The sequence below is a fragment of the Manis javanica genome, chromosome 9 (genome assembly GCF_040802235.1).
Source record: "Manis javanica isolate MJ-LG chromosome 9, MJ_LKY, whole genome shotgun sequence".
Taxonomy (NCBI): Eukaryota; Metazoa; Chordata; class Mammalia; order Pholidota; family Manidae; genus Manis; species Manis javanica.
The window spans coordinates 107,213,629-107,240,175 of record NC_133164.1 but is presented as its reverse complement, the minus strand read 5'-3'; the positions used below and the strand labels follow the sequence as shown (position 1 = coordinate 107,240,175).

Here is a 26,547-nt window from a genome sequence, read left to right as displayed (position 1 = left end):
AACTGCAGGGGAAGGGGGCGCCGCGGACGTTAGGTAGCACTCCCTGCTGGGAAGTGTAGTTCCTCCTTCCTCGTCTTTCTCGGATGGAGGGGTTGGCCCTGGACTACATCCAAGTCACCGCCCTGCACTCCCTCCTCACCTCCGTCCCCGCTATTCGCAGGCCGACTGCGCTGGTGACAGGCTGACCCTCCTTGGCCGGCTTCCCCGGCCTTACGAGGGGCCGGAGTCTCGGGAGCCCTGGCGGCGGCAGCCCGGGTCCACGCGCGCCGGCCGCACAGTCCCAGACCGTCCAGCACGCTCGGCCTCCCCGCCTTCCGCCCCACCCGCCAGGCTAAGACACCAACTCCCCCCAACCACTTCCCTCCCCGACTCCTCCGTGCCTTCCCCACCCCATCCCTGGGACCGCCGTCCCGGGCTTCCAGCCGGACCCTCACGCTCAAAGCAGATGCGGGATTGTTGGAGGGAGTTTGGCTAGGGATGGGATTTAACAAAGTCCTTGGGGACCTTGATTCCCAGGGAAAAATGGCAGTGACGTATTAGGGACCCAGTCAGCCCAGAAAAGGGGGGATCATACAAACAAATGTAAAGACCCACTAACAACATGTGTGAACCCATCTGTAAGGCCGGGACAGAATATGAAGTGTGAAGAATACAGTTTCAACCACGTGCTGTACCCAAAAAAAGATGCCATCTCAAAACTGGTTTATGTTTTTTTTCCACTGACCCTATGGATGAAGATACCCTTGACCATTGCTCCACCTGAATATGTTCCAGTTTATCTGACATTACGTCACCAGGTAATAGGACGGTAGTCTTGTCATTTGTGCTTTCTTCTTCTCACCCTCTTTAGCCCACTAAATTTAACCTTCCCTTTTTCCTTAGCAAATGAAAAAGTCCAGAAGCTATAAAGTTCAGTTGAGTGATTGAATTAAACATGTTTATTATGGCAGTAAGTGCTAATGATTTGAAAATGGATAAGACAGAGTGCCCGCAGTTCACACTCCAGTGATACATTCCAATAATCTGTGCAGTTTCTAGATCGGTCAGTATCAAATATGTTGATGATAGGAAATAAAGATTTTATATATGCTGAGGCATGCACAGGTCAGGGATCAGTCAAAGATTGTTAATGGGATGAGCTTAAAAAGTTACATGTTTTTATCCACATTCCACCTAAATGGCTTTTTAACCTTTCTTGAAAATAACCTCCTAAAGGTTCTTTTCATAAACAGTAGCTTTAACATTTCTCTTACTACCTTTTTCTTCCATCTTGGGGCTTATATAGCAAATGTTTCCTAAGGAGGACATTAAGTGTAAATAGGACATTGAAAAAATATAAAGGAAATTATCAAATATATTGACCTAATACATGGATCAAAATAATTGTACTTCCACTTTTGTTCCTTCACAGGTTAAGAGAAAATCTCTACAAGGATTTGGAGAAGAGTTCCAATAGCTATTAAAATTCTGAACTAGATCTATTAGGAAAGGTAAGGAAACCAAGAGGAGGAAAGAGGAGTCCGCTAGAAAAGAGGAGTTATAATGGTTTACTCAAGCTTTTCAAATATAAAGGTCAACTAGGGTGTGCCTTGCTGGAGAACTAAACAAGAGAAAATAGATTTATAATCCAACCTAAAGAGTTTTATATGAGAGCTAAGGAAGACATGTTCTGGTCATTAAACTTTAGGAAAGTTTATTGAGTCAGCTCTTTGAAGAGCTCTTTAAAAGGTAGATTTAAATGTGTCCATTTTAAGCAGAGAAGCTAACCCACTGAGAAGAGGTCTCACACTGTTTGGATCACTCTTACATGTGTTAACTCAATCCTTATAATGACGCAGGAGATAGCTATTACTATCCATAATCTAGAGATGTGAAAATCGAAGTTCAAAGGTTAAACAATTTACCCAAAGTCATACAGCTAGCGGTGAGTGGCAAACGCAGGATTTGAAGCCAGCTCTTAGTTGTCGTTCTTTGTACCATACCAGCCAGTTTCCCCTAACTGAAAACTGAATGTGGGGCCAAAGGACCAATGAGATTCCAGTTTCCTAAACTCATTGAGATCATAAACAGTATCTTACGCAGCTGTTTTTGCAAGCCCACCACAGTATGGAACCCCTAGTAGGGGTTCAGCAAATGTGTTTAAGCTGAACTGATTTGAACTTGATCCTGTCTAAATTTGATCCTGCGTTTAAATAAAGACACCAATCAACAGGAGTCAGTCATTCATACTGGGAAAGGATGGTACAAGCCGAGGGAACAGCAAATGCAAAGATCCCAGTGTAAGGAGATGCTTGGTTGTATCTGAGGAACAGCCAGGAGGTCAGTATGATTGGAGCTAAGTGGGAGAGAAGAAAACAGGTGAGAATTAACTTTGGAGACCAAGCTAGGGATCTGATCACTGACTGCCCCTACCACTCACTTTAAAAAAGATTAATTCCCAGGACACGCTCAACAGATTATGATGCTTAACAAGAGAATGGAAACATGATTAAGGTGTTAGAAATAATAATGATTTATTGAATGACTATTGTAGTAGGCAATAGTGTAGAACACTTAAGTGTATTCTCATTTAATCCTCACATTAACTCTACCAGGTTAGGTTTATTATCCCAGAGAACAGGGAAACAAATACTAAATAACATAGTTTACAATTAGTCAGTGGAAGAGACAGGATTTGACACATATCTCTTTGACTCCAAAGCCTGCTCTTTGTACTGTACCACATTTTCTCATTTGAAAGACCATTAATAAGGAAGAAGAGATTCGTGCATGCATGCATTCAACACGTAATTATTGTTCATTTCTATGTGACAGGCACTGGAGAAATTGTAGTAAAACATAATACAGCATTTAAAAACATTTTTATATTATTGTACTCTTACATTCATTTGTTTTTAAAACTTTGCAGATAGATGGACTATAAGACACTTGCCCAACAAACTGCTCAAGAAATTCTAGGTTACAATCAAAATACATCAGGCTGGAAAGTGGTTAAAACATTGGTAAAAAAACAAATAGGTGTCAAGAGTTTGCTTTTTTTTGTTTCAAAAATAAAAATGATACAAAAAGATGTGCATTGAAAAGTCTCATTCCTACTCATGTCCCAATCCACCTTGTTCCCACCCATTTCTATAAGGCAACAACATTTTTTTTTGCTGTGCAGTATTTTTTTTTGCTATTATTAATATACAGTTACATGAGCAATATTATGGTTACTAGACTCCCCCTATTATCAAGCCCCCACCACATACCCCATTACAGTCATTGTCCATCAGTGTAGTAAGATGCTATAGAATCATTACTTGTCTTCTCTGTGTTATACTGCCTTCCCCCTATCCCCCGACCCGGCTACATTATGTGTGCTAATTTTCCCCCTTATCCCTCCCTTCCCACCCAACTTCCCCAGTTCTTTTCCCTTTGGTAACTGTTAGTCCCTTCTTGGGTTCTGTGAGTCTGCTGCTGTTTTGTTCCTTCAGTTTTTCTTTGTTCTATACTCCACATATGAGTGAAATCATTTGGCACTTGTCTTTTTCTGCCTGGCTTATTTCACTGAGCATAATACCCTCTAGCTCCATCCATGTTGTTGCAAATGGTAGGATTTGTTTTCTTCTTATGGCTGAATAATATTCCATTGTGTGTATGTACCTCATCTTCTTTATCCATTCATCTACTGATGGACACTTAGGTTGCTTCCATTTCTTTGCTATTGTAAATAATGCTGCAGTAAACAGGGGTGCATATGTCTTTTTCAAACTGGGCTGCTGCGTTCTTAGGATAAATTCCTAGGAGTGGATCAAGAGTTTGTTTTTTAATAAGAAACCATTCATTAGGAAGACTTTTCTAAGCACTATTTTATTTTAACCAAGAAAACATTTTTACTTCTGTTTTCTTTTTTTCTGAGGTTCTTTTTCTTCCTGTATCTGACAGCTAATGTATTTGTAGATTTTTATTTCCTTTGGAGAAAAGACAACTGTTTCCAGCAAGGCTTCTAAAAAATTCCATGGAAATCTGTGAATACAATTTCTTATTTACAATCATTATTTTGGATTCAATGGCTTTGATAAATCAAGAATTTAATCCTGCTTCCTTAGCTATACATTATTGGATAACAATGAGGAAATAGAAATTATAAAGTCACTGGTTGAAATGTGATACTCATAAAATATAGCAATTATATATTTTCTAATCATTTTCAAACCTGAAGGAATAGGGAGGGAAATCCCTTTTGATGAATAATTCACTAAGATAGGAAATTTCTAGTTTGAGAAATAATTACTATAAAAGTAAATTGATATTTTCTTGCTAACAGTATTTTATGGTCTTTTAAACACCCATCTTTCCATTAAATGAACCACTAAAAATCAGTTTACTTCCCCAACTTATTTCTCCTGCTGATACATGTAAATTTTTTCTATAAGCTGCTGTTAAGGATATCCTTGAGGATCCTGCTATTTCCAGTACAAGTACACAAAAGGAAATTGTGCTGACATTTTTCACTTTATGTTTAAGAGTTAGTCATTCATTGCTCATTATATTGATGCAGTCTGGCCGCGCCGAGTCGAGCAGGTCCTGAAGTGCGGAAGGGGGGCGAAGAAAACAAAGACAGACAGAAAGAACTGGGAGGGCTGATGCTCCTGTGCATCGCCAGCAAAGCTTTATTCCAGTCCAGAGTATTTATACAGCAAAGAAGCATACTATTCCAGGAAATAGCATTATCCAATAGACAATCAAGCACAGTATTAACGTCAGCGGCGGTAGCCGGGCAAAGGTAGGCACAGCAGGGCTCCTTCAGTTGCTCATGCAATGCGTAAACAGGATGTTCTTTGTTCTCCATTCCCGCCACATCAGCAAGTGGGGGAAGGGCATAGCCCACTCCCCACATTATATCACCTTAATGCCATCAGATCATTATGTGTTATTGAGAAAACCAAATTTTATTCAATACCCTTTTATTTTTTTGGAGTCCACTTCTTTCAACTACTTCATTTTGTACTTGCTATTTTTACATCTGACTAAAATTTACCTATCTTATGCTTCAGTCCAGTGTTTTACCATGGGATAAAGCTAGTGTGCTTTCTCATTTTCATTTTAGTAATTATCAGGAAGATAATTCCTGCCTTTGTTATCTACACAATTAATGATTCTAATAGTGGCACTTTCAAAAATAGACTGATAAGGGAATGGGGAAGGTCAAAACCAGGTACACTAGGAGAATAAAGTTTTGGATATTATAGTTTTTTGATGCCTTACAGATCAAACCAGTGTAGACAGCAACCTATGCATCTAAGAAACCCCAGAAGTTGCTTATTTATTGTACAAATATTTCCTGGGTATTTATACACAAGGTGCAATATACAATGCCTAGAGCCATTCAAAGAATAGACTCAATTAGACTGTTTTAAAGTTTATTAAAATTTTTTATCATAAGCTATTTTACTCTTATATGTTAAACTAAACAGACAAAAAAGTTGAAACTTCTTGTACTCACATTTGAAGTGAAATTTACAAACACTGTACAATAATATGTCACCCCATATCTTAGTGACTTACCAGACATTTATTATCTCATGGTTTGTGTGGGTCTGGAATCAAGGTGTAGCTTAGCTTTGTACCCCTGCCTCAAGGGTTCTCACAAGGTTACAGTCAAGGTGTGTGCCAGGGCTGAGGTCTTGTCTGAAGGCAGCTTGACCCCCAAGCTCACTTACATGGTTGTTGGTAGGATTCGGTTCTTTATGCACTTGCTGGAATGAGGGCCTCAGTTCCTTGCTGGCTTTAGGCTAGATGCTTTCCTCAGTTTCTTGACATATAGGCCTCTCTGTAGGGCTATTCACAACATGGCAGTTTGCTTACTCTGAGGAGTGAGGGTTCTAGAAGAGAGCAAGAGAAAGAAAGAGCAAACAAGACAGAAGCCAAAGCCTTTCTGCAACCTAATCTTGGAAGTGAACTCTTTATCACTTTTGCAATATTCAGTTTATTAGAAGTGAGTCACTATATCCAGCCCTGACTCAGGGGAAGGGGAGTACGCAAGTGTGTGAACCCAGGAAGTAGAGGGGACCATTGTAGAGATGGCCTATCATACATTGGTTTTGGCAAACTTGATTCTTTTTTTACAGGTGAGCTATAGTCCAATAAATATTAAACACAACTTCAAAATTAAGATTGATAAAATGTACATGAAACTCCATTTTGCATGCCTGTTTTCTCAAGCACAGCTCATTGATTCTTCAGAAGGAGCGTGTGACTGGAGTTTATATTTTTCAAAATATCTCTATTATTGTCAACAGATGTGGCAGATATTTCAATTTTTACAAAGGAAATAAATTTGAACATGTTGGTTAGGTTGGTCTGCCTCAGTCAAAAGTTTACCTCTCCACCTCCCACAATAGAGTGAGAAGAAAGTGAGATTGCAGTCAAATCAACGGGAAAACCTAGAGAAGATTAAAATTTTTCCAGTACTTCAAAGCTTCAGTGTTTTATTTAAAGCATTGTAAATAATCCAGATAAGAAACATATGCACATGAATTTAGAATGAGCAACTGAGGATAAACATTGCATGCTTTTGGGGGTATACGGCATGGTCTAATCCTGTTTGCCAAACTAGTGTCTGGGAGAAATATAATCCCCAAAAATGTCATGTGGGGGGAAAATGGGTTTCATTATCAAATAAAACTTTTCAAAACACTTCATTCTGAAGATTCACTGTAAGATTCAATCCTAAAGTAATTTTAGTAAGTCCTCAAGAAACCTACTTAACTTTAATGCAAACTTTTCCAAATGTTTTTGACCAAGAACATGCTTGTAAAACATTGGCCTAGATTGGCTCATTGATCTCAGATTTGGATTCTAGAGATGTCCTAATTGACTAGATATATACAGAGAGAAGTTATTTAATTTTCATTATCTCCCTGCTACCAGCCACCACCATCTCTCATATGGATTATTTCAGTAACTACTAATGGACTCCATGGATACCATTACTCAGCTGTACCCCATTCTTCATAAAATGGTGTCTTGCCAATGGGTTTCAGCCCCGGTCAAGTTCACTATGGATTCGATGTGACCAAAGAAAATGACAGTAAAACGTTCTTGCTGTGAAAGGGTTATACCCAACTTTATTTCCTTGGCGGCAGGTGAATCACCAAAATCACGCTCACTCAGAGCAAGTCCGTATGCAGCACACTGGTCCCTGGGCCTCTCTACCTGCACAGCCATCCTCTGGGCCTTTATCCTCAGCATAAGGAGGGACAAATAAAGATTAGAGCAGAAATAAATAAAATTGAGAAAAATAAAATAATACAAAGAATCAATGGAAGCAGGAGCTGGTTCTTCAAGAAAATAAACAAAATAGATAAACCCCTAGCCAGACTTATCAAGAACAAAAGAGAATCTACACACATAAACAGAATCAGAAATGAGAAAGGAATAATCACTACAGACACCATAGAAATATCAAGAGTTATTAGAGAATACTATAAAAAATCATATGCTAACAAACTGGATAACCTAGAAGAAATGGACAACATTCTAGAAAAATACAACCTTCCAAGGCTGACCCAGAAACAGAAAATCTGAACAGACCAATTACAAGCAATGAATTCGTAATAAAAAAAAACTACCTATGAACAAAACTCCTGTACCAGATGGCTTCACCACTGAATTTTATCAAACCTTTAGTGAAGACCTAATACCCAGTTTTCCAAAAAGTAGAAGAGGAAGGAATACTTCCAAACTCATTCTATGAAGCCAACATCATTCTAAAACCCAAATCAGGCAAAGACACCAGAAAAAAAGAAAATTACAGACCAATATCCTTGATGAACATAGATGCAAAAATATTTAACAAAATAATAGCAAACCAAATTCAAAAATACATCAAAAAGATTATCAATCATGATCAACTAAGATTTATTACAGGTATGCAAGGATGGTACAATATTAAAAAATCCATCAACATCATACAACATATCAACAAAAAGATGGACAAAAACCACATGATCATCTCCATAGATGCACAAAAAGCATTTGACAAAATTCAACAGACATTCATGATAAAAACTCTCAACAAAATGGGTATAAGGGCAAGAACCTCAACATGATAAAGGACATATATGACAAACCCACAGTGAACATCATACTAAACAGCAAGAAGCTGAAAGCTTTTCCTTAAAGATGAGGAACAACACAAGGAAGCCCACTCTCCCACTTTTACTCAACATAGTTCTGGAGGTCCTAGCCACAGCAATCAGACAACACAAAGAAATAAAAGGCATCCAGATCGGTAAGGAAGAAGTCAAACTCTCACTGTTTGCAGATGACATGATACTGTACATAAAAGAAACCCTAAAGAATCTACTCCAAAACTACTAGATCTAATATCTGAATTCAGCAAAGTTGCAGGATACAGAACTAATACACAGAAATTTGTTGCATTTCTATACACTAATGATGAACTGACAAAAAGAGAAATCAGGAAAACAATTCCATTCATAATTGCATCAAAAAGAATAAAATACCTAGGAATAAACCTAACCAAGGAAGTGAAAGACTTATACCCTTAAAACTACAAGACACTCATGAGAAAATTAGAGAAGATACCAATAAATAGAAATACATTCCATGCTCATGAATAGGAAGAATTGATATTGTCAAAATGGCCATCCTGCCTAACGCAATCTATAGATTCAGTGCAATCCCTATCAAAATACCAACAGCATTCTTCAATGAACTAGAGAAAATAGTCTAAAAATCATATGAAACCACAAAAGACCCTGAATAGCCAAAGCAATCCTGAGAAGGAAGAATAAAGCTGGGGGGATTACATTCTCTGACTTCATGCGCTACTAAAAAGCCACAATAATCAATAATAGACCTATAGACCAATGGAAAAGACTAGAGAGCCCAGATACAAACCCAAGCATATATGGTCAATTAATACACAATAAAGGATCCATGGACTTACAATGGGAAATGACAGCCTCTTCAACTGGTGTTGGCAAAACGGGACAGTACATGCAAGAGAATGAAATTGGATTATTGTCTAACCCCATACACAAAAGCAAACTCAAAATGGATCAAAGACCTGGATGTAAGCTATGAAACCATAAAACTTTTAGAAGAAAACATAGGCAACAATCTCCTGAATATAAACATGGGCAACTTTTTTTCTGAATGCATCTCCTTGAGCAAGGGAAACAAAAGCAAAATGAACAAATGGGACTGTAGCAAGCTAAAAAGCTTCTGTACTGCAAAGGACACCATCAGCAGGACAAAAAGGCATCCTGCAATATGGGAGAATGTATTTGTAAACAACATATCTGACAAGGGCTAAACATCCCAAATATATAAAGAACTCAAATGCCTCAACACCCAAAGAGCAAATAACCTGATTAAAAAATGGGCAGAGGATCTGAACAAACACTTCTTCAAAGAAGAAATTCAGATAGCCAACAAGGCATATGAAAAGATGCTCCACATCGCTAATTATCAGGTAAATGCAAATTAAAACCACAATGAGATATCACCTCACACCAGTTAGGATGGCCAACACTGAAAATACTAGTAACAATGAATGCTGGCGAGGATGTGGAGAAAGGGGAACCCTCCTACACTGCTGGTGGGAATATAAATTTGTTCAACTATTGAGGAAAGCAATATGGAGGTTCCTCAAGAAACTAAAAATAGAAATACCATTTGACCCAGGAATTCCACTCCTAGGAATTTATCCAAAGAAAATAAGTTCTCAGATTCAAAAAGACATATGCACCAGAAGGCAAATAGTGAATCTGTGGCATCTTACTACACTGATGGACAGTGATTGCATTGGGGTATGAGTGGGGACTTGATAATATGGGTAAATGTAGTAACCACATTGTTTTTTCATGTGGAACCTTCATAAGAGTGTATATCAATAATACCTTAATTAAAAAGTTTAAAAAAAGACATATGCACCACTGTGTTTATTGTAGCACTATTTAAAATAGCCAAGATATGGAAGCAACCTAAGTGTCCATCAGTAGATGAATGGATAAAGAACAGGTGGTACATGTACCCAATGGAATACTATTCAGCCATAAGAAAGAAACAAATCCTACCATTTGCAACAACATGGATGGAGCTAGAGGGTATTAGGCTCAGTGAAATAAGCCAGGCAGAGAAAGACAAGTACCAAATGATTTCCCTCATTTGTGGAGTATAACAATGAAGCAAAACTAAAGGAACAAAACAGCAGCAGACTCACAGACTCCAAGAAGGGACTAGTGCTTACCAAAGGGGAGGGGTGGGGAAGGACAGGTGGGAAGGGAGGGAGAAGGAGATTAAGGGGTATTATCATTAGTACACATGGGGAAGACACTGTATGTAACACAGAGAAAACAAGTAGTGACTCTGGCATCTTAGTACACTGATGGACAGTGACTTCAGTGGGGTATAGGTGGGGGACTTGATAATATGGGTGAATGAAATAACCATGTTGTTTTTCATGTGAAACCTTCATAAGAGTGTATATCAATGATATCTTAATAAAAATAAAACATGAATTTAAAGTGCACACTCAGGAGTGTGGGCAACATCAAAGGAGAGAGAAGAGGTATTGCTTAAACGTGTTAGGGTTTGGCTTTTTATAAAGGTTTGTGAATATGGGTTGGTATAGGTATGATGTATATAGATGATTCTTTGCTTTGAAGTTTTGTCTTTAAGAATAGGGTTGTTAAGTTAACTGTGTTAATTTGTATTGCATTCTTCATCCAGCACAGTTGACATGAAGTTTCCTTAACCCTTCCAAGGTCTGTTCTTTGTCCTGGGTACATTGCTTAAGTGATTAATGTGACTGGAAGAAAGAAAAACAACAAGTTAAATCCCACGTTAAATAATAAACTAAGCCTTTGTTCTTAGGTAAAAAAAAAAATGCTGTAAATGTCCTTCATTTCAATATTGATCATCCCTACTATTATCGTGAATAACTATGAAACGTTTTGGACAAATCTTCCAAAATGAGCTTCAATACAATGTTCCCCTATTTACCTTCATATTATTGGGCTTTCTATCTCATCAACATTTATTAAACTGCATAAAAACTGTTTGATTATATGTTCGACTCTCTAGTAGGTTGAGGTACATATATAATAGTAAATGTTTGATCACTCAATCAATAAAATAATGCTATCAACAGACGAGGGGTAGTCATTATCTGTAAGTGTATATGGATAGGTGCTTTATGAAATGACACCTGATTATAGATAGTCCCTGACTTACAATGGTTCTACTTTGCTGAATCCTGAAGCCACATTACATCCTTAAATTAAGAATTGGGGCCATAGGGTACTGTATAAACATACTAACTTCTCATCAATTATTATTGGCTTATGATAAATGTAGCAGGTAAATGTTTATGAGAAAGATTTTAGAAAAATCCTAAATGAAAGGAGCCCCTTCAAAAAGACAACTATACAAATATTATAAACAATAGTGTAGAAAAATGAATTTTGAAGTGATTTATAGTAGTGCAATGCATATTTAAATGAACCTGGCTGCTTCCAATTGAATATTAATGTTTTGAATTGCTATTAGTCTTCTTTAAAATATGATAGCATATTTTCAGCTTAGATTAAATTTGTTAAACTTTGGATTTTCTTTATTTTGTTGACTTTACATATCGAGTTGAAGGAATAAGTCCAGAATCAACATCTAAACTATCTGAATTCCTCTACAACCCTGAAAACAGATGGGATAAATCATTGAAAGTGTACAGTCTGGTACACAGGATTGATTTGGTAATTTGTTACTTAACATTGGACTTTTACTGTATTAATATATTTTTAGTTTTCTATCTCAGTGATTTGAGTTTATTAAACCTATATTATGTAGACACATTGGATTTTATAGATTCAAACTGAGTTGAAGTCTTTATAAAAGCCGTAAAAATTCCTCTTTTTATTAGTCAAGTTTAATTCCATTTAGCTTTATTCTCTTTTAAATGCATACCACATTGTGAATCTGGTCAGCTCTCTTGCAATGGGTGCCTTTGGTTATGCATTCATGGATTCACCTCCTCCATTAGGGTGCAGAAAAAATTAGGCAGGCCTTGCTGGTGGGAAGTCAGTACATTTATCTTACTCATAAAATACATTAGATAACAGGAGCAATGCAGCTTACTATAGGGACTTAACAAATACATGTTAACTTTTTTTAAGTAGGGATACTATATGAAATAACATTATATAGTTGGTTATAGTTTTAAAAACACTTTCAAATGCATTGTCTCAGTTGAATAGAGATGAAAAGAGAATAAAAACAAAGAGAAAAAGAAAAATATAGGTAATCGTAATAGAAAATCAAAGCCATAAAAACGAGAGAAAGGAAAATGGAATGCGGGACGCAAGTAGAGCTTGGAAGGAGAGAGAAGGAACGATCAGTGTGAGATGAGGGTGGAATGAAAGCTCAAGAGGAGAGAGAAGTGAATGAAATGAGAGGAAGAATGAAATGTGGTGAAAAGCAGTAGAAACAAGACAAGTGAGGTAAAGGATTCCGAACTTTGGGTTGGCTCACTGTAGGTCTCTTATTCACTAATATTGCTATACTTTATGGTATGTAAATTATACCCCAGCAAGCTGTTTTTAAAATTGAGTCCTGTTTTTTTACCTAATAACAATTCTATTAGAAAAAGGTGGTAAATCTGAATATGAAGTAAAGCTAATTTTTATGATTTTTCACAAACAGTTGTATTTGTCAAATTCTAGGTCACTGGATCTTCGATTCATTGAATGAACAAGTCACAAAAATGTCCCACATATCTGTCATCACTTTATCACTTATTTAGAACTCTGTAGGTTAACTTAACTTCTGTTTTTTTAATCAAAGTATCATTGATACACAATCTTATGTTGGTTTCAAATATACAACACAGTGGTTCAAAGTTTCATTAAAAATTCAAAAAATAGATGATATTGAGATTCCTTTCTGAATTGTCTGCACTTATGTCGACTCCATATCAGATAAATTATTTGGAAATATTTTCTCCCATTCTGTGGGTTACCTTTTCATTTTGTTGATGGTTTCCTTTGCTGGGCAGAAGCTTTTAGGTGTGATGTAGTATCACTTGCACATTTTTGCTTTTGTTGCCTTGCACTTATAATTATAGATCTAAAGTTCCTTTAACACCGAAAATGCAAGCTGATCTGGTGGTAATTTCTTAAAACTTCAAAGCCCTAATTTTTCCAAATAGAGGCTAACCTTATGCACTGAAATTCTTTGGGAAAACAATGCAAAGAATAGATATTAAATAATTGTTGCAATCTTTATGGTTTGATTTGTTTCAGGATACATTCATCTGTCAGACCGATAAACAGAGTTTTGCCATGGGCTCAATTTCTCCCCAAGAGTTTATCAATTTAGCGTACTTCGAGCACTATGAAGGGAATATGGATATTATCAGTTGTAAATTGAAATATTTTTCCAGTTGTTAGAATTACTATGATTCGTGAATAAACGTTTTGTTTCCCTCAATTCACAGTTTGGAAAAAAATATGTTTTCAATGAATTCTTTATTGTTTTACTTAGTGATATTTTGCCCAACTCAGGAGGTGCTATTTACATCATAGCCAATGATTATGATATCTCTTGGCCTTTTTACAATATATACCCTGCAGCACTTGTAGGCTAAAAATTCACAGCATACATTTTAAAACTAGTTAGAAACAAAATTATCTTTGGATATATAATTTTATATTCAAATTGTGTACAATGGGCACATCCAGTAACTAATAAAACTCCTGAAGAAATTTTCACTAGATGGGTCTTTACATTTCTTAGAAACTGTTAGTTTTGATATATCCTTAGCACCCCCAAAAAATGTGTCACTCTGTAAAATGCAAATGCATAACCATTCCCTAACTTGCATTATTCACTTAAAAAAAATAGTCTTTTCCTTTGTTATTTCTTCTATTGCTTCAGATCTCAGAAAGTAATTAAATTACACTTTTTACAGTTTTCCTTGTATGTAAAAGGTAACAGCATCTTTAGAACTACTAGCATGAAAAAGTTTGAGAGGACGATAGTGCTCATATTGTATTTTTTCAGGTTTGGCCTGTGTATACATCCTATGTGCCAACATACAGACACATGTATATGGCACATATGATTTATTATATGACTGATAATAACTAACTTAATGCTATTATTAAGTTAATGCTATGTCATACTTTTTTTAAATATGCTACTGCAAATAGAAATTTTCATTTCTGTAGAACAAGTTTCATTTTAATTTTATTTTAATCACTTAGCTAGTAGTGTGGATTTTCCTCCATTTTCAAATTACATCTGTGGTCATAACCATGCTTGTGGCTATGTATGTTCTCCTCTGCAAGAGTAAGTGTTTACATTTATTTATTTTGACAGTTTTTTCAGTCCAATTTGTGATTTGTTAACTAAAAGATTCCTAACTCATCAAGACTGGATAACACGTTGTGGGGGGGTGGAAATGACCCCAGCTTCAAACCAATGCCGGCTTGTTCCAGGGTTAGAACAGTTTTTAAAGTAATTTTTAAATATTTTAATATTTTAAATGTCATCTTAAATATAATCAGAATAGATAGTTCCCTATAATATATGACTTGAGGTCTCTGGGACTACTCACACATACACAAATATTTCCCTCCTGCAGTTAACTTTAACCTGAGATTTTTATATTTCTCCATTAGAATCACTTCTGTGAATTATTAAGGAATTTTTGTGAATTAAAAATAAATTTCTCTAGCATTATAATACACTTACATTTATCAACAATGAACGTTTTACCTTAAAATAATTCTTTCCAATGTACTACTTACTGAGAATAGATACCTACAGACTGAAACATCCAATAGATAAATTCAGGAAAAGCTAGAGAAATCAGAGCTAAGTCACTGTCTTCAGGTGACTAGCCTAGGAAAACATGGCAACATAAAATACATATATTCTGTAAACATATGTACATTAACTGAATACATCTCATTTCACAAATTCACTCAGTTTTCATTTTTGCTAAATGATTTTATGTTAAATAAAAGACACTGGCACATAAAAACAGATGTAAAACTTAATATTGGTCAGATACAAACCTCCCAATAATGAGAAAATAATACCTCAGGAAGTCAAAATAAAATTACACCGTAGTCCTGTATTCCTTAGTGTTTTGGATTAGAGGATTATAAGAAGTTCACAGTAACTTACATTAACAGGCAGGATCGTGGATGCAGACGGTGAGGATATGATGACGTGTGTGCTCTTACTACCCATCTGTGAGTTTTGAGTCCATGGTTGAGACTTTATTTTCTACAGCAGGAGAGAACAAAACAAGGGAAGGATTATTGCTCCAGGGCAGTGAGGTAGATGGGCTGCTGGCAGGAAGCCCAGCTGGGAAGCTGCATGCACTCCGCTGGAGTGTGCTTCGCAGGCAAAGTCCCCTTCTTGCGCCTCATCAGCTTTCCCTCTCCACGGCAAAAAATGGGACAAAAGCTCTGAGCTAGGTACCCCATCTAGGTGGGAACTCAGCCCAGCGTCTTCCTAGAGAGAAGATAGTCTTCTTCATAGTCTCCTTTCTAGAGAAATGTACTGATAAAATGTGATTCTTTTGTACCTTTTGTTTCTGCACAGCCCAACATTTTGGACAGCCAACATTTGCGAACAAGTCATGTAGTAAATTTGTAAAGCTTATTATCAGTAGCAATGGTACTCTCCAGTAAATATTGGAAAGGCTTTCTTAAGTGTGTAAACCTAGTAAATTCAAGTAGAGATCTAAGACCGTCCAAACTGCTAGTGAATATTCTCAATCCAGCCATTTAGGCAGTGCAAACATAGTGTGAACTCTGCATAGAGAAGGGTATAAGAAAATGGACACACAGTTTGTTGGAGCAGTAGTTTTCATAGTCCCTAAAAGAATTTAGTAAATCTGTATTCCGCCTTGCACATTTCTAAATTGATATTAAAATTTTTCCTAAGATTAAGAGGGTTCAATTTCCAGCATTCTATAAATATTGATGCTTTGTTGTATTGCCCTTGTAAGTGTATCCAGTAGAATCCAAATACCATAGCAATTTAAAACCTACCATTACATTCTCAATTTCAAAATACTACAACTTTTGACAGTTAGAAATGTTATGTCATTACTTTTCTCCTTAATCCTGCATCTTTACTTGTTCCCTCACATAATTTTATCTTAACAGAATATATCTTGTGCTTTTAATTTTTTAAAATTATCCTATCATCATACTCACCTACAAAAATAAGTATTTTATTTTTAAAATTAATTTTATTTCCTGTGACCATAAATATCTAAATGTTAAAAAAAGTGTACTGGATTAAATTGTCATTATTACACCGTGATCAAAGTAAAAAATATATTACCAAATATGTTATTTAATTATTAAATACAAAAACAAACTGTTATTGAAACATCTTTTATTATTAGCAAAACTTAGATAGCACTTACTATATGCCAGATTATTATAAACAATTTACATATATTGATTCATTTGGTCCTCACAATAGCCCCAAGAAGTAGGTAGTATTACTATCTCCATTTTGCAGAAAAGAAAATGGAAGCCCAGAGAGATTAAGTAACTTTCTCAGGTTTACACATAGGTAATAGCAAAGCTCAGCTTCAAACCAATGCCGGCTTGTTCCAGGGTCCATGGCTTCTAACAGTTACACTCATTTATTTAACTGTGGATTGATATTACAAATATAATGAGATAGCATTTAATATCAAGTTTACTCCTACTTTACATTTTTATAAACGCAAGCACTCAGAAACTTTGTTTACAGAAGTAAGTGAGTTAAAATTGAAAGAATATAATTCTAGCAGTATCATTCAATCCCGTGAAATTCTTCTGGGTTATGTACTATAAATTACATAATGATCTTCAATCGAAAACTATTTTTAATGACCTATCAGCTGACAATTCAACTAGATCCTTAAATTTTCTTGAAAGGAAAGAACTGACAACATGACTTGGTAATTATTTATTATGAAGTCATTAGTTGCTTGCCTTCTCAGCTCACTTCCAATTGATCAAATTTCCCCTTGGTAATTATTTATTATGAAGTCATTAGTTGCTTGCCTTCTCAGCTCACTTCCAATTGATCAAATTTCCCCTTCAGCATCTCAAAGATTTTTGTAAACCAGAGTAAAGCACCCTAGTACTGTTTGTGTGGATGACAGGTATAATTTTGTTCTATAAATCAACCTAAGGGTGATGTGAAGAGGCTTGTGAGAAAGGATAAGCTGATATCTCCATCGGTGATATGTTCTCAGCTCAGTTTAAGGATAAGGTACATATGGAAGTTATAGATTTGAATATTTATTCCCTCAAATGTTATTCATCCTCTCATACCCCTTGGAAAGTCTTCACATACTGCAGTTTGAAAATCCTGGTCTAGAATATAAAAATAGAGTATGTTCTTAGAGGACAATTTGGAGATAACATTTCAAAATGTTAAGTGCACAAAACCTAGAAATTCTATGTAAGTTCTTATAAAAGTACAAATGGATACATTCCAAAGATGTTTCATTGTAGCTTTATTTATAATAGCAAAAAGAAATAACCCAGTGATAATCTATAAAGGGCTGGTTAAATAGAGTATTAAATACTCTATGCGGTTATGTAGAACAACTAAGCAGATATGTAAGTATTGACACAAAAAAGTTGTATGATATCCTACTAAGAGGAAAATAAAACTGGTTGCAGAAAAATGAATATATATTTTTCTAAAACCAAAAATGTATATGTGTGGTAGGTATACACACACACATATATATATATACACATATGTATACTTTCTTGTATATATACATAGACAATCATCTGAAAAAATATAGTCGGAACTATAAATAGTGATTATCTCAGAACAGAATGAGGGTAATATGAAAATTCTGTATTGTTTAAATTTTCAGAATCATATATTACTTTTGTAACTCAGAAAAGTCAGTAAGATGACAAAAAGGAAAAGTTGACTAAAGTTGAAGACTTTAAGAAATAGTCTACTTAATATTTTTATGTAAAATGTTTATGAATGTGCAAATCACTCTACCCTTTTTTTCCTTCTTTCTTCAGTAACTATTTATCTTAGGTATCCTGTTTATTCTAGGTACAAGCCCTATGAAGGGAATCAAGTGGTGAATAAGACAAGAATCCTACTTTCCATAAGCTTGTAAATTCAATAGATAAATCTAAAAATTCTTTATATTTTTCAACTCTTCCTTTGTTTACAGGAACCCAGCACATTCCAAACTAGTGATGTTGGTCCAGACAATAATTGAAGAAATCATGCCTTCCAATTTAGTAAGCTTCATCCTCAATGCAAAAGATGGAATAAAGACACACAAAGCTGCATCAGGACAAGGATGGCATCATAAAGGTCATTAATCATTCCTAAAGAGGAAATGAACCCATTTAACATGAGGCCATATAAAATCATGTGGGGCAGGTATTACAGTTTACTTAGAAGTCAATATGCATAAATACTGTTATTTATGCTTGCCTTCTCAGCTCACTTCCATTTGATCAAATTTCCCCTTCAGCATCTCAAGAATACTGTCTAAACTATTCTAGACAGTATTCTTGTACAAATTACTGGAGGTACTTTGTGAAAATAAGAACACATAGTTGTACAAGAGAACAGCATTAAATAATTTTTAATCCCATATAAAAATGATTTTAAATAACATGTGTTCTTAATGTACTTCTATCTTGTGCTTTTTTCCCCTAGAAATGTTCTGCAGAAGAATCAATAAGAAAATATATACAGTTAGAGGTCAGCATTAATTAAAGATTAAAAATATATTTTAAATTGTTTTTCTTTCACTTACTGTTTAAACTGATAATTATAGGAAATGAACATAAAAACTGAAAAGAATTCTACTAGAATAGATGATGAATAAAATCTGGAATTTAAAATCGAATGAGGCATGAATCAGTTTCTGGTTCTTTCCAAGATGTAGTTGCCCATTCCTCCCAAGTCCTTCCTTTTAAAGTAAAAGACCCTGCACATAACATGACAAGCAAGTATAGGAAGACAAGCATAGGTGGAAAGGAGGTGGCAAACTGGCCTTGGGGAGCTTGGAACTTAAGGACTAACCCAGTAGGGAGTTCTCCACGTTTCCTTATTACCTCCCGTGTATTCCAGACAGGGCACTGCAGAGGCCTCCATCCTGGAACCACCAACAGGCAGGAACAACACAAAACTTCAAGAAAAGGTCTATTCCTCTCAGCCATCAGAGTGGCTATGAGCAAAAGGTGGCCTAACAGAACAAAACTCTTTTGACAACGCCCACCTATACCAGCCAAACATCAACCTAAAAACTGCACCCACCTCACCCCGTGGTTTCAGTCGAGCAAAGTGGAGAGATGATCTTTCATCCCACAGCAGCAGGTGGTGGTATCCGACACCCCCACCCTGTGGTGTCAGCAGGGTTGAGCAGGGGGCTGATCTTCCATCTTCTCCCTGGCAAAGCACACAGCGTTCTGATTACCCTCCCAGGTGGCGTAGACTTCTCAAGCAGGGAGCTGATTTTCAATCTTCCTCCCAGCAGAAGCAGGTAGTGGTGCTTTGCTATTCCTGCTGGGGTGCTGTCAGCAGAGTCTAGTGGCAAAGTGAGCTTCTACCCCCACCTGGCAGCAGCAAGACTTCACCAGCTTGTGCATGGAAGGGCTGGTCACTACTCAGCTTCACAGTCCACCCCCGGCCCCCAGTGTTCCCAAGGTCCAGCAGGATGCTCAGCCCCTACCCCCACCCAGCATCAATGGCTTCCCCCTGCAGAGTGAAGAATGGTGTTCCCCAACAGATATGTCCTTGTGAAATCCATGAAAACTTGAATGTGACCTTATTTGGAAAAAGGATCTTTGCTGATGTTATTAACAGCCCGAATTAAAAATAAGAAATAAAAAAATAAATCATCCTGGATTTCTGGGTGGGCCATAAATCTAATCACAACTATCTTATGAGATGCACAGAGGAAAGATGTGAAGAGGCAGAAGAGAGAAGCAGAGGTTGGAGCTTTGCAGCCACAAGTCAAGAACACCTAGAGTCACCAGAAGCCACAAGAGGCAAGGAAGGAATTTCCCCCGCAGCCTTCAGAGGGAGTGTGGCCCTACTGACACTTGGATTTCAGACTTCTGGTTTCCCGAACTGTGAGATAAATTCTTGTTTTTTTTAAGCCCCCCATATTTGTGGTGATTTGTCATAGTAGCCATAGGAAACTAATACACTTTGATATCAACAGGGCTCAGCAGGGATCTGGGCCTCCACTGCCCCCTGACATGAACAGGGTGAAACAAGGTGGTAGGACGTGGGACTCGCCAGCACCGTACTTTCCCATCCCCTCTCCCGGTGTCAGCAGGACCCAGTGGGGAGCTGAGGCGGCAAGTGCACGCAGCAGCGAAAAGGCTGAGCAAATCAGTGCCCACTTTCCCCAGGAAGAGGAGCTGAGCTGCAGTGAGTCAGTCAGTGCTCCACTTTTGCCAGGGTGGTGAAGGCAGGGCTCAGGGAAGCTGAACATACACAGCCTCCCAACTCTCCCGCTACACCTCAGCTAGGGGGCTACCCGCGAAGACTGAAGATTAAACAGAACCCCGAGTCCTTCAGAAAGGGAAGAACATCAGAATGGGTCAAAATACAGGTGAAAATGTATCTACTTATCCTCATGAGTATATTGAATCCTATTTGATGGTTGACAGGTACAAAAGCAATTCCATGGAGGAAGGACGGCTTTTCAGCAGATAGTGGTAGAGCAACTGACATCCAAAGGCCTTGACCTAATTTTGCACTTTATACAAAAATTAACATAGAGCATGGACTAAAATATAAAACATAAAACTATAAAACTTTTAAGAGAAAAATTTCAGAACCTACAACTTAGGCAAAGAGTTCTTATACTGGACACCAAAACTATGATCCATATGTGGAAAAAATGAGAAATTGATTTTCATCAAAATTAAAAATATATGCTCTGGGAAAGATCCTGTGAAGAAAATGACGAGAGTTACAGACTGGGAGAAAATACCTGAAAGACATTTCTGGTAAAGGAATTCAGGTAAAAAAATCTTTCAAAACTCAACAGCATTAAAAAAATGGCAAAAGACATGGACATTTCACTGAAGAAGATATTTAGAAAGCAAGTAAGTTTCTGAAAAGAGTAAATGCAAATAACAACCACACTGAGGAATCAGCACACACTTATCCAAAGGCTAACATTTTTTAAAAATTAGTTATTAGATCAAATGTTAGGGAGGATGTGGAGAAACCGGGTTCTTCATACACTACCAAGTGGAAACGTAAAGTGGTCCGGCCACTGTGAGAGAGGATAGCAGCGTCTTACAAAATAAAACATGCTCACTCTGTGACCCAGTGATGGCACTTTATCCCACTGAAATGGAAATGTTCACATAAAAACCTGCGCAGAAATATTCATAGCGGCTTTATTCTAAATAGCCCCAAAGTGGCGACTACCCAGGTAGCCCTTAATGGATGAATGAACTGTGGTGATCCATACATGGAACACCACTAAGTAATACAAAGGAACAAACCACTGCTACACACAACATGGATGGTCTTAAGGGAATACTGCTGAGTAAAAAAAGGCCATCTCAAAGGGTTAGTCTATTATTCCATTTATATAACATTCTTGAAGAGACAAAATGATAGACATGGAAAACAGAATTAGTGGGTTACTGGGAATAATGGGACTGGGGCAAGAAGGGAGGTGTTGTGGCCTTGAAAGGGTAGCAGGAGGGATCCTTGTGATTAACCTGTTCTGTGTGTTGACTGTGGTGGTGGTCACGGGAATTTGTCATATGTGACAAAACTGCATATAATGACCCACACATGTAAATGTCTGCATTAAAACTAGTGATATCTGAATAAACTAAGTGGATTGTATCAGTGTAGATTTCCTGGTTGTGACCTTGTACTATAGTTATACAAGATAGTACCTTTGGGAGAAACTGGGTAAAGGGTATATGGCATCTTTCTTATAATTTGCATGTAAATCTACAATTATCTCAAAATTTTTAAAAAAATTAAGTAGAAAAAACTTTACATGGAAAAATTTAAATAGAAAAAATATCCAAGCCAAAAAAAAAAACTAAATGTCATAAAATTATATGAAACTATCTCATAGTAAATAGCATTTGTTTTAAAATATTTGATTTTTAATTACCTATGATACATCTCATTATTTGCCAATACACAGCAGATGTGCTTACATTATAAACACTTGTTTAACATTACTCTTTAAAAGCAAGTCTTCTAGTCAAGATTTTCTGATCTGGTTCTATGGATTGAAATGATTGTTAAGGAGATATTTAGCCCCAGGAAAAAGTCTGCTTTTACTTATAAATATTATATACCAAATCACAGCTCCAAAGAGGCACACACCTTCAAAAGCCTCTCATTTCACAGAAAATGATGTCAAAATTCAAGTGTAAGAAGATACAGAAGTACTATTCTCATGAATGAATAGCTCTTCCATAACAAAGTCAGTTTTAACTCTTCTACTAATCACCTTCGAGCTTCAGAAGTTAGTCTTCATGCCTCCTTTGTGGGAGAGAAGACGCTCAGAAACCTGGCGGGGTATGGAATGGGGAGGGCTGTAAAGCTGCTATGGACTAGGGAGGGCATCTTGGGGGAGATGCTGGAAGTACGTGGAAAACCACTGTGATTTTGAAGAGCAGCTTAACTAAAGAGAGTCTCTGTATTCTGTTCCCAATTCCTTGGATGTTGGTCTCTCCTCCTAAAACTCCCTGTATTCTGAGCATTTTTCCTTCCTAATAAAATGTTCAAAAGACATCATTAAACCTGCAATTATACTATCACTTAGAATATGCCCTGTTTGGTGAATATACTACTTTTACTGTTTTACAATTTAGACTTTACACTTAAAAGAATGTGAGCTTTTTAGCCACAAACCAACTCATAAACACAGATCACCAAATTACACATTTTAATACAATATGTATTCCAAGAAAGACAAATAATTTTGAAATCAGGAGGCAAAATATCTACTATTTTAAAAATAGTACAATAATATATTTGATTAACTTGTATCATGTTTAAGGCAAAATGTAAACAATAATACCAAAGAAATACTACCAAGTACTGTATCTTTGACTTCTCCTAATGTTAAACAAGTGTTTATAATGCAAGCACATCTGCTGTGTCTTGTCATCTCTATACATTATAGTATTTTACCATTTGAGTAACTACTAAATAGCCTGGAATTGGAGAAGCCACCAGATAGCAAAAATTCCATGTAACTGGAAAGTCTGAAGATAATACTGTCATCCAAATAATATGAAAAATAAAAATAACTTAACAATTCTGAATTTAAGATTTTTCTATAAATCTTTTTAGTAATCTTTCTAAGTACATAATTCAGATATTCAGACATTACTGGACTTACCAAAACAGAAATGTTTATATTTAATCAAATGAAATGCTTATTCCCTTTGCCCCTTTATATTTTGGATCTTATCTGACTGTGATATTGAGCACATTTACAACATTAATGAACCAGAACAGTGGTGTCCATAGAGGGGAATACAAGATCAAAACATGAGTTAAAACACTTGGCTCCAAAAAGCAAAACATAAAAAAGATCTACAGAAGACATAAATGTTGAGCGGTTAATTGATTTCACACAAGAAGTCTAATAATAATTGGGGAACCAAAGCTCTTTATATCACTCAATTCTGCCATACTTAGCTTATGGCTTTTGTCTTTCTGTGGGCATCATCCCAGTGTTCCAAGCAAGAAGAGGAAGGGTGAAAGGTAAAAGACATTTTAGCTCAGTTCATCTCTGTTACACAGCTTTCTTGGAAACCCCCACATCCTACCAAAAGTGCTTATATTTCATTAGCCAAAAGCAGAACACAGGGGCATGCCTGGCTGCAAAGGCTTCTGAAGGTATTCTAGCATCCACAGTAGAGAAAGCAAAAGAAAAGTTTCACTGGAGTGCAGAAATAAAATGTTTACACCGTCTATTTATGTTTTTGTTTCAAAAAATTACTTAAGCTTTACTAATATATAATATGTAACTTGACTCCAGTGGTACACCCAGCCGTTTATGAAAGGGTACCAAGACACATATATTATAAAAGACATTCTGAGCAGTAAGAATAAGTTCTAGAATGTAGAAGGTTTGAAAGTAGTGGTTAGTTTTCAGTATATTTTGACAAATTGAGTTTTATAGGGGTACAATTAAATGGACATAGTTTTAATGAAAAAATCCTCAGAAAATGGAGAGATGCGTTAAAAAAGACTTAAACATTGAAACAGAATAGAAAATACTAAAATGAAAGTGAAAACAAATGAGAATATAGAAGAGCTGACATTTCCCTCCTAATGTGAGATGTTGTCAACATTACAAAGTCAACAGCAATGACAATACAGTGAGACCTCCCAAGAAGCTAGAAAAAAAATTATCAAGACTATATGAAGTATGAAATTACATCCTCTATCAATGAAAACAAACTTCACTCTAAATGTCTTTCATATCGTGGTATTATCTACTGACTGTAGTATAACTTTATAATTTTAAAGTATACAAAAATGAAAATACATTGAACTGAATACACATTTTGGCCAAATAGGTGAGTATTAAAATCAGTATTTGATCAAATATGCCTCCTTAAGCATGGACAATGAAAATGAAAACAAGTGGGACTTCATCAAAGTAAAAAATTGCACAGCAAAGAAAACCATCAATAAAGTAAAAAGGTAGCCTACTGAATGGGAAAAGATATTCACAAATGGTATATCCAATAAAGGGTTAACATCCAAGATGTCACACAACTCAACCCGAAAAAAACAAACAATGTGATTAAAAAATGAGCAGAGAACCTGAATAGGTATTTTTCCAAAGAAGACATATAGAAGGCCAATAGGCACATGAAAAGATGTTTGACATCACTAACCATCAGGGAAATGCAAATCAAAGCCACAATGAGATATCACCTCATATCTGTTAGAATAACTGTCATTAAAAAGACAAGAAATAACTAGTGTTGGTGAGCATGTGGAGGAAAGGGAACCCTCATGTACTGTTGATAGGAATGTAAACTGGTACAGCCACTATGGAGGTTCCTCAAAAAATTCGAACTAGAACTACCATACAATCCAGCAATTTCACTTCTAGGTATTTATCCTAAGAACATAAAAACACTAATTCAAAAGAACATATGCACCCCATGTATTTACAACAGACAAAGAAAAGGAAGCAACCTAAATATCCATTAAAAGATAAATAGATAAAGAAGAATGGTGTGTATATACACACACACACACACAATAGAACACTACCGGCCATAAAAAAAGAAATCTTGGCATTTGCAACAACATGAATGGACCTAGAGGGTATTATGCTAAGTGAAATTAAGTCAGAGAAAGACAAATATCTTATGATTTTACTAATTTGTGGACTCTAAAAAATCAAAACAAATGAACAAACAAAACAGAAACTGATGAATAAATACAAAGAAGAAACTGACAACTGATGCTTAGCCACAGAGGAGAAGCGTTGGGGGCTGGATGAAACCGGTGAAGAGGATTAGAGGTACAAACTTCCTGTTATAAAATAAATAAGAGGGAATAGGGAATAGAGTCGTTAATACTGTAATAACTTTGTATGGTGGCATATGGAAAATAGACTTATTACAGTGATCATTTTGTAATATACATAAATATTGAATCACCATGTTGTATATCTGAAACTAACACAATATTGTATGTCAATTATGTAAAAATAAAAAGTATATGGCTAAATCAAGGTTAGCTTCTATTATCACCATCAAAAAATGAACTGGGATATAAGGATAAACCTTAAATTTTATCCAGAAATATTTACTACAACTCTGTTTAAAAATTTTAGAAGTCAATAATTTCAAGTTTGACTTTAGAATGCAGAAAAAAATAATTTCTCAGTATTGTCAGTTATTAGATTATACTTGCAGACACTATATTGTATGTATTCAATACTATAAAACACATAGGTTGAAATGGCACACATAATGATACTACTAACTTCTTTGGACATAAAATCTGGAAAAATGTTTTTCAGTTGTATGAGTTTCAGAATGAACTTTTAGGATTCATAGCTTTGCAAATCTCCAAAGTCCTTTGTCTTCAGCTACCAAAAATGGCAGTCTGCATTAATCATTTTGATAAATTGTTTTAAATTTTATCCTCCATTGAAGGGTGGTTTGGGAATTTAATGGGCCAGAACAAAATAAGTTGCTTTTCACTAACACTTTCTTAATATACTTTATCTTTTGCATAAGATAAAGATGATTTACCATGAAAAGTATTGTAAATTATTATATGACTATCAATTGCCACAATAATGTATAATGGACAATCACAAAACCTCAGGGGCATACGACAATTAACTTTACTTATCTTTTATTTCTGTAGGTCAGTAATTTAGGCTGTGATGACCTGGGCTCACTCACATGCCTGGCAATTGGCTGTGGATCATCTGAGAAATGATGGCCTGGGCTGGAACCATTGGACCGACTTAGC

At 36.1% G+C, this 26,547-nt stretch overlaps 1 protein-coding gene across 1 annotated transcript; it reads left to right on the top strand.

Moving 5' to 3' along the window:
• Nucleotides 1-2: 2 nt before the first annotated feature.
• STARD6 (StAR related lipid transfer domain containing 6) lies at nucleotides 3-19,351 on the top strand. The gene is made up of 8 exons (XM_073213089.1): nucleotides 3-797; nucleotides 1,412-3,002; nucleotide 3,799; nucleotides 3,962-4,010; nucleotides 11,648-11,768; nucleotides 13,314-13,431; nucleotides 14,277-14,361; nucleotides 18,245-19,351. Exons 2-8 carry the CDS (start codon nucleotides 2,913-2,915, stop codon nucleotides 18,396-18,398), a joined length of 618 nt encoding a protein of 205 aa, XP_073069190.1. The 5' UTR covers nucleotides 3-797; nucleotides 1,412-2,912; the 3' UTR covers nucleotides 18,399-19,351.
• Nucleotides 19,352-26,547: the final 7,196 nt, after the last annotated feature.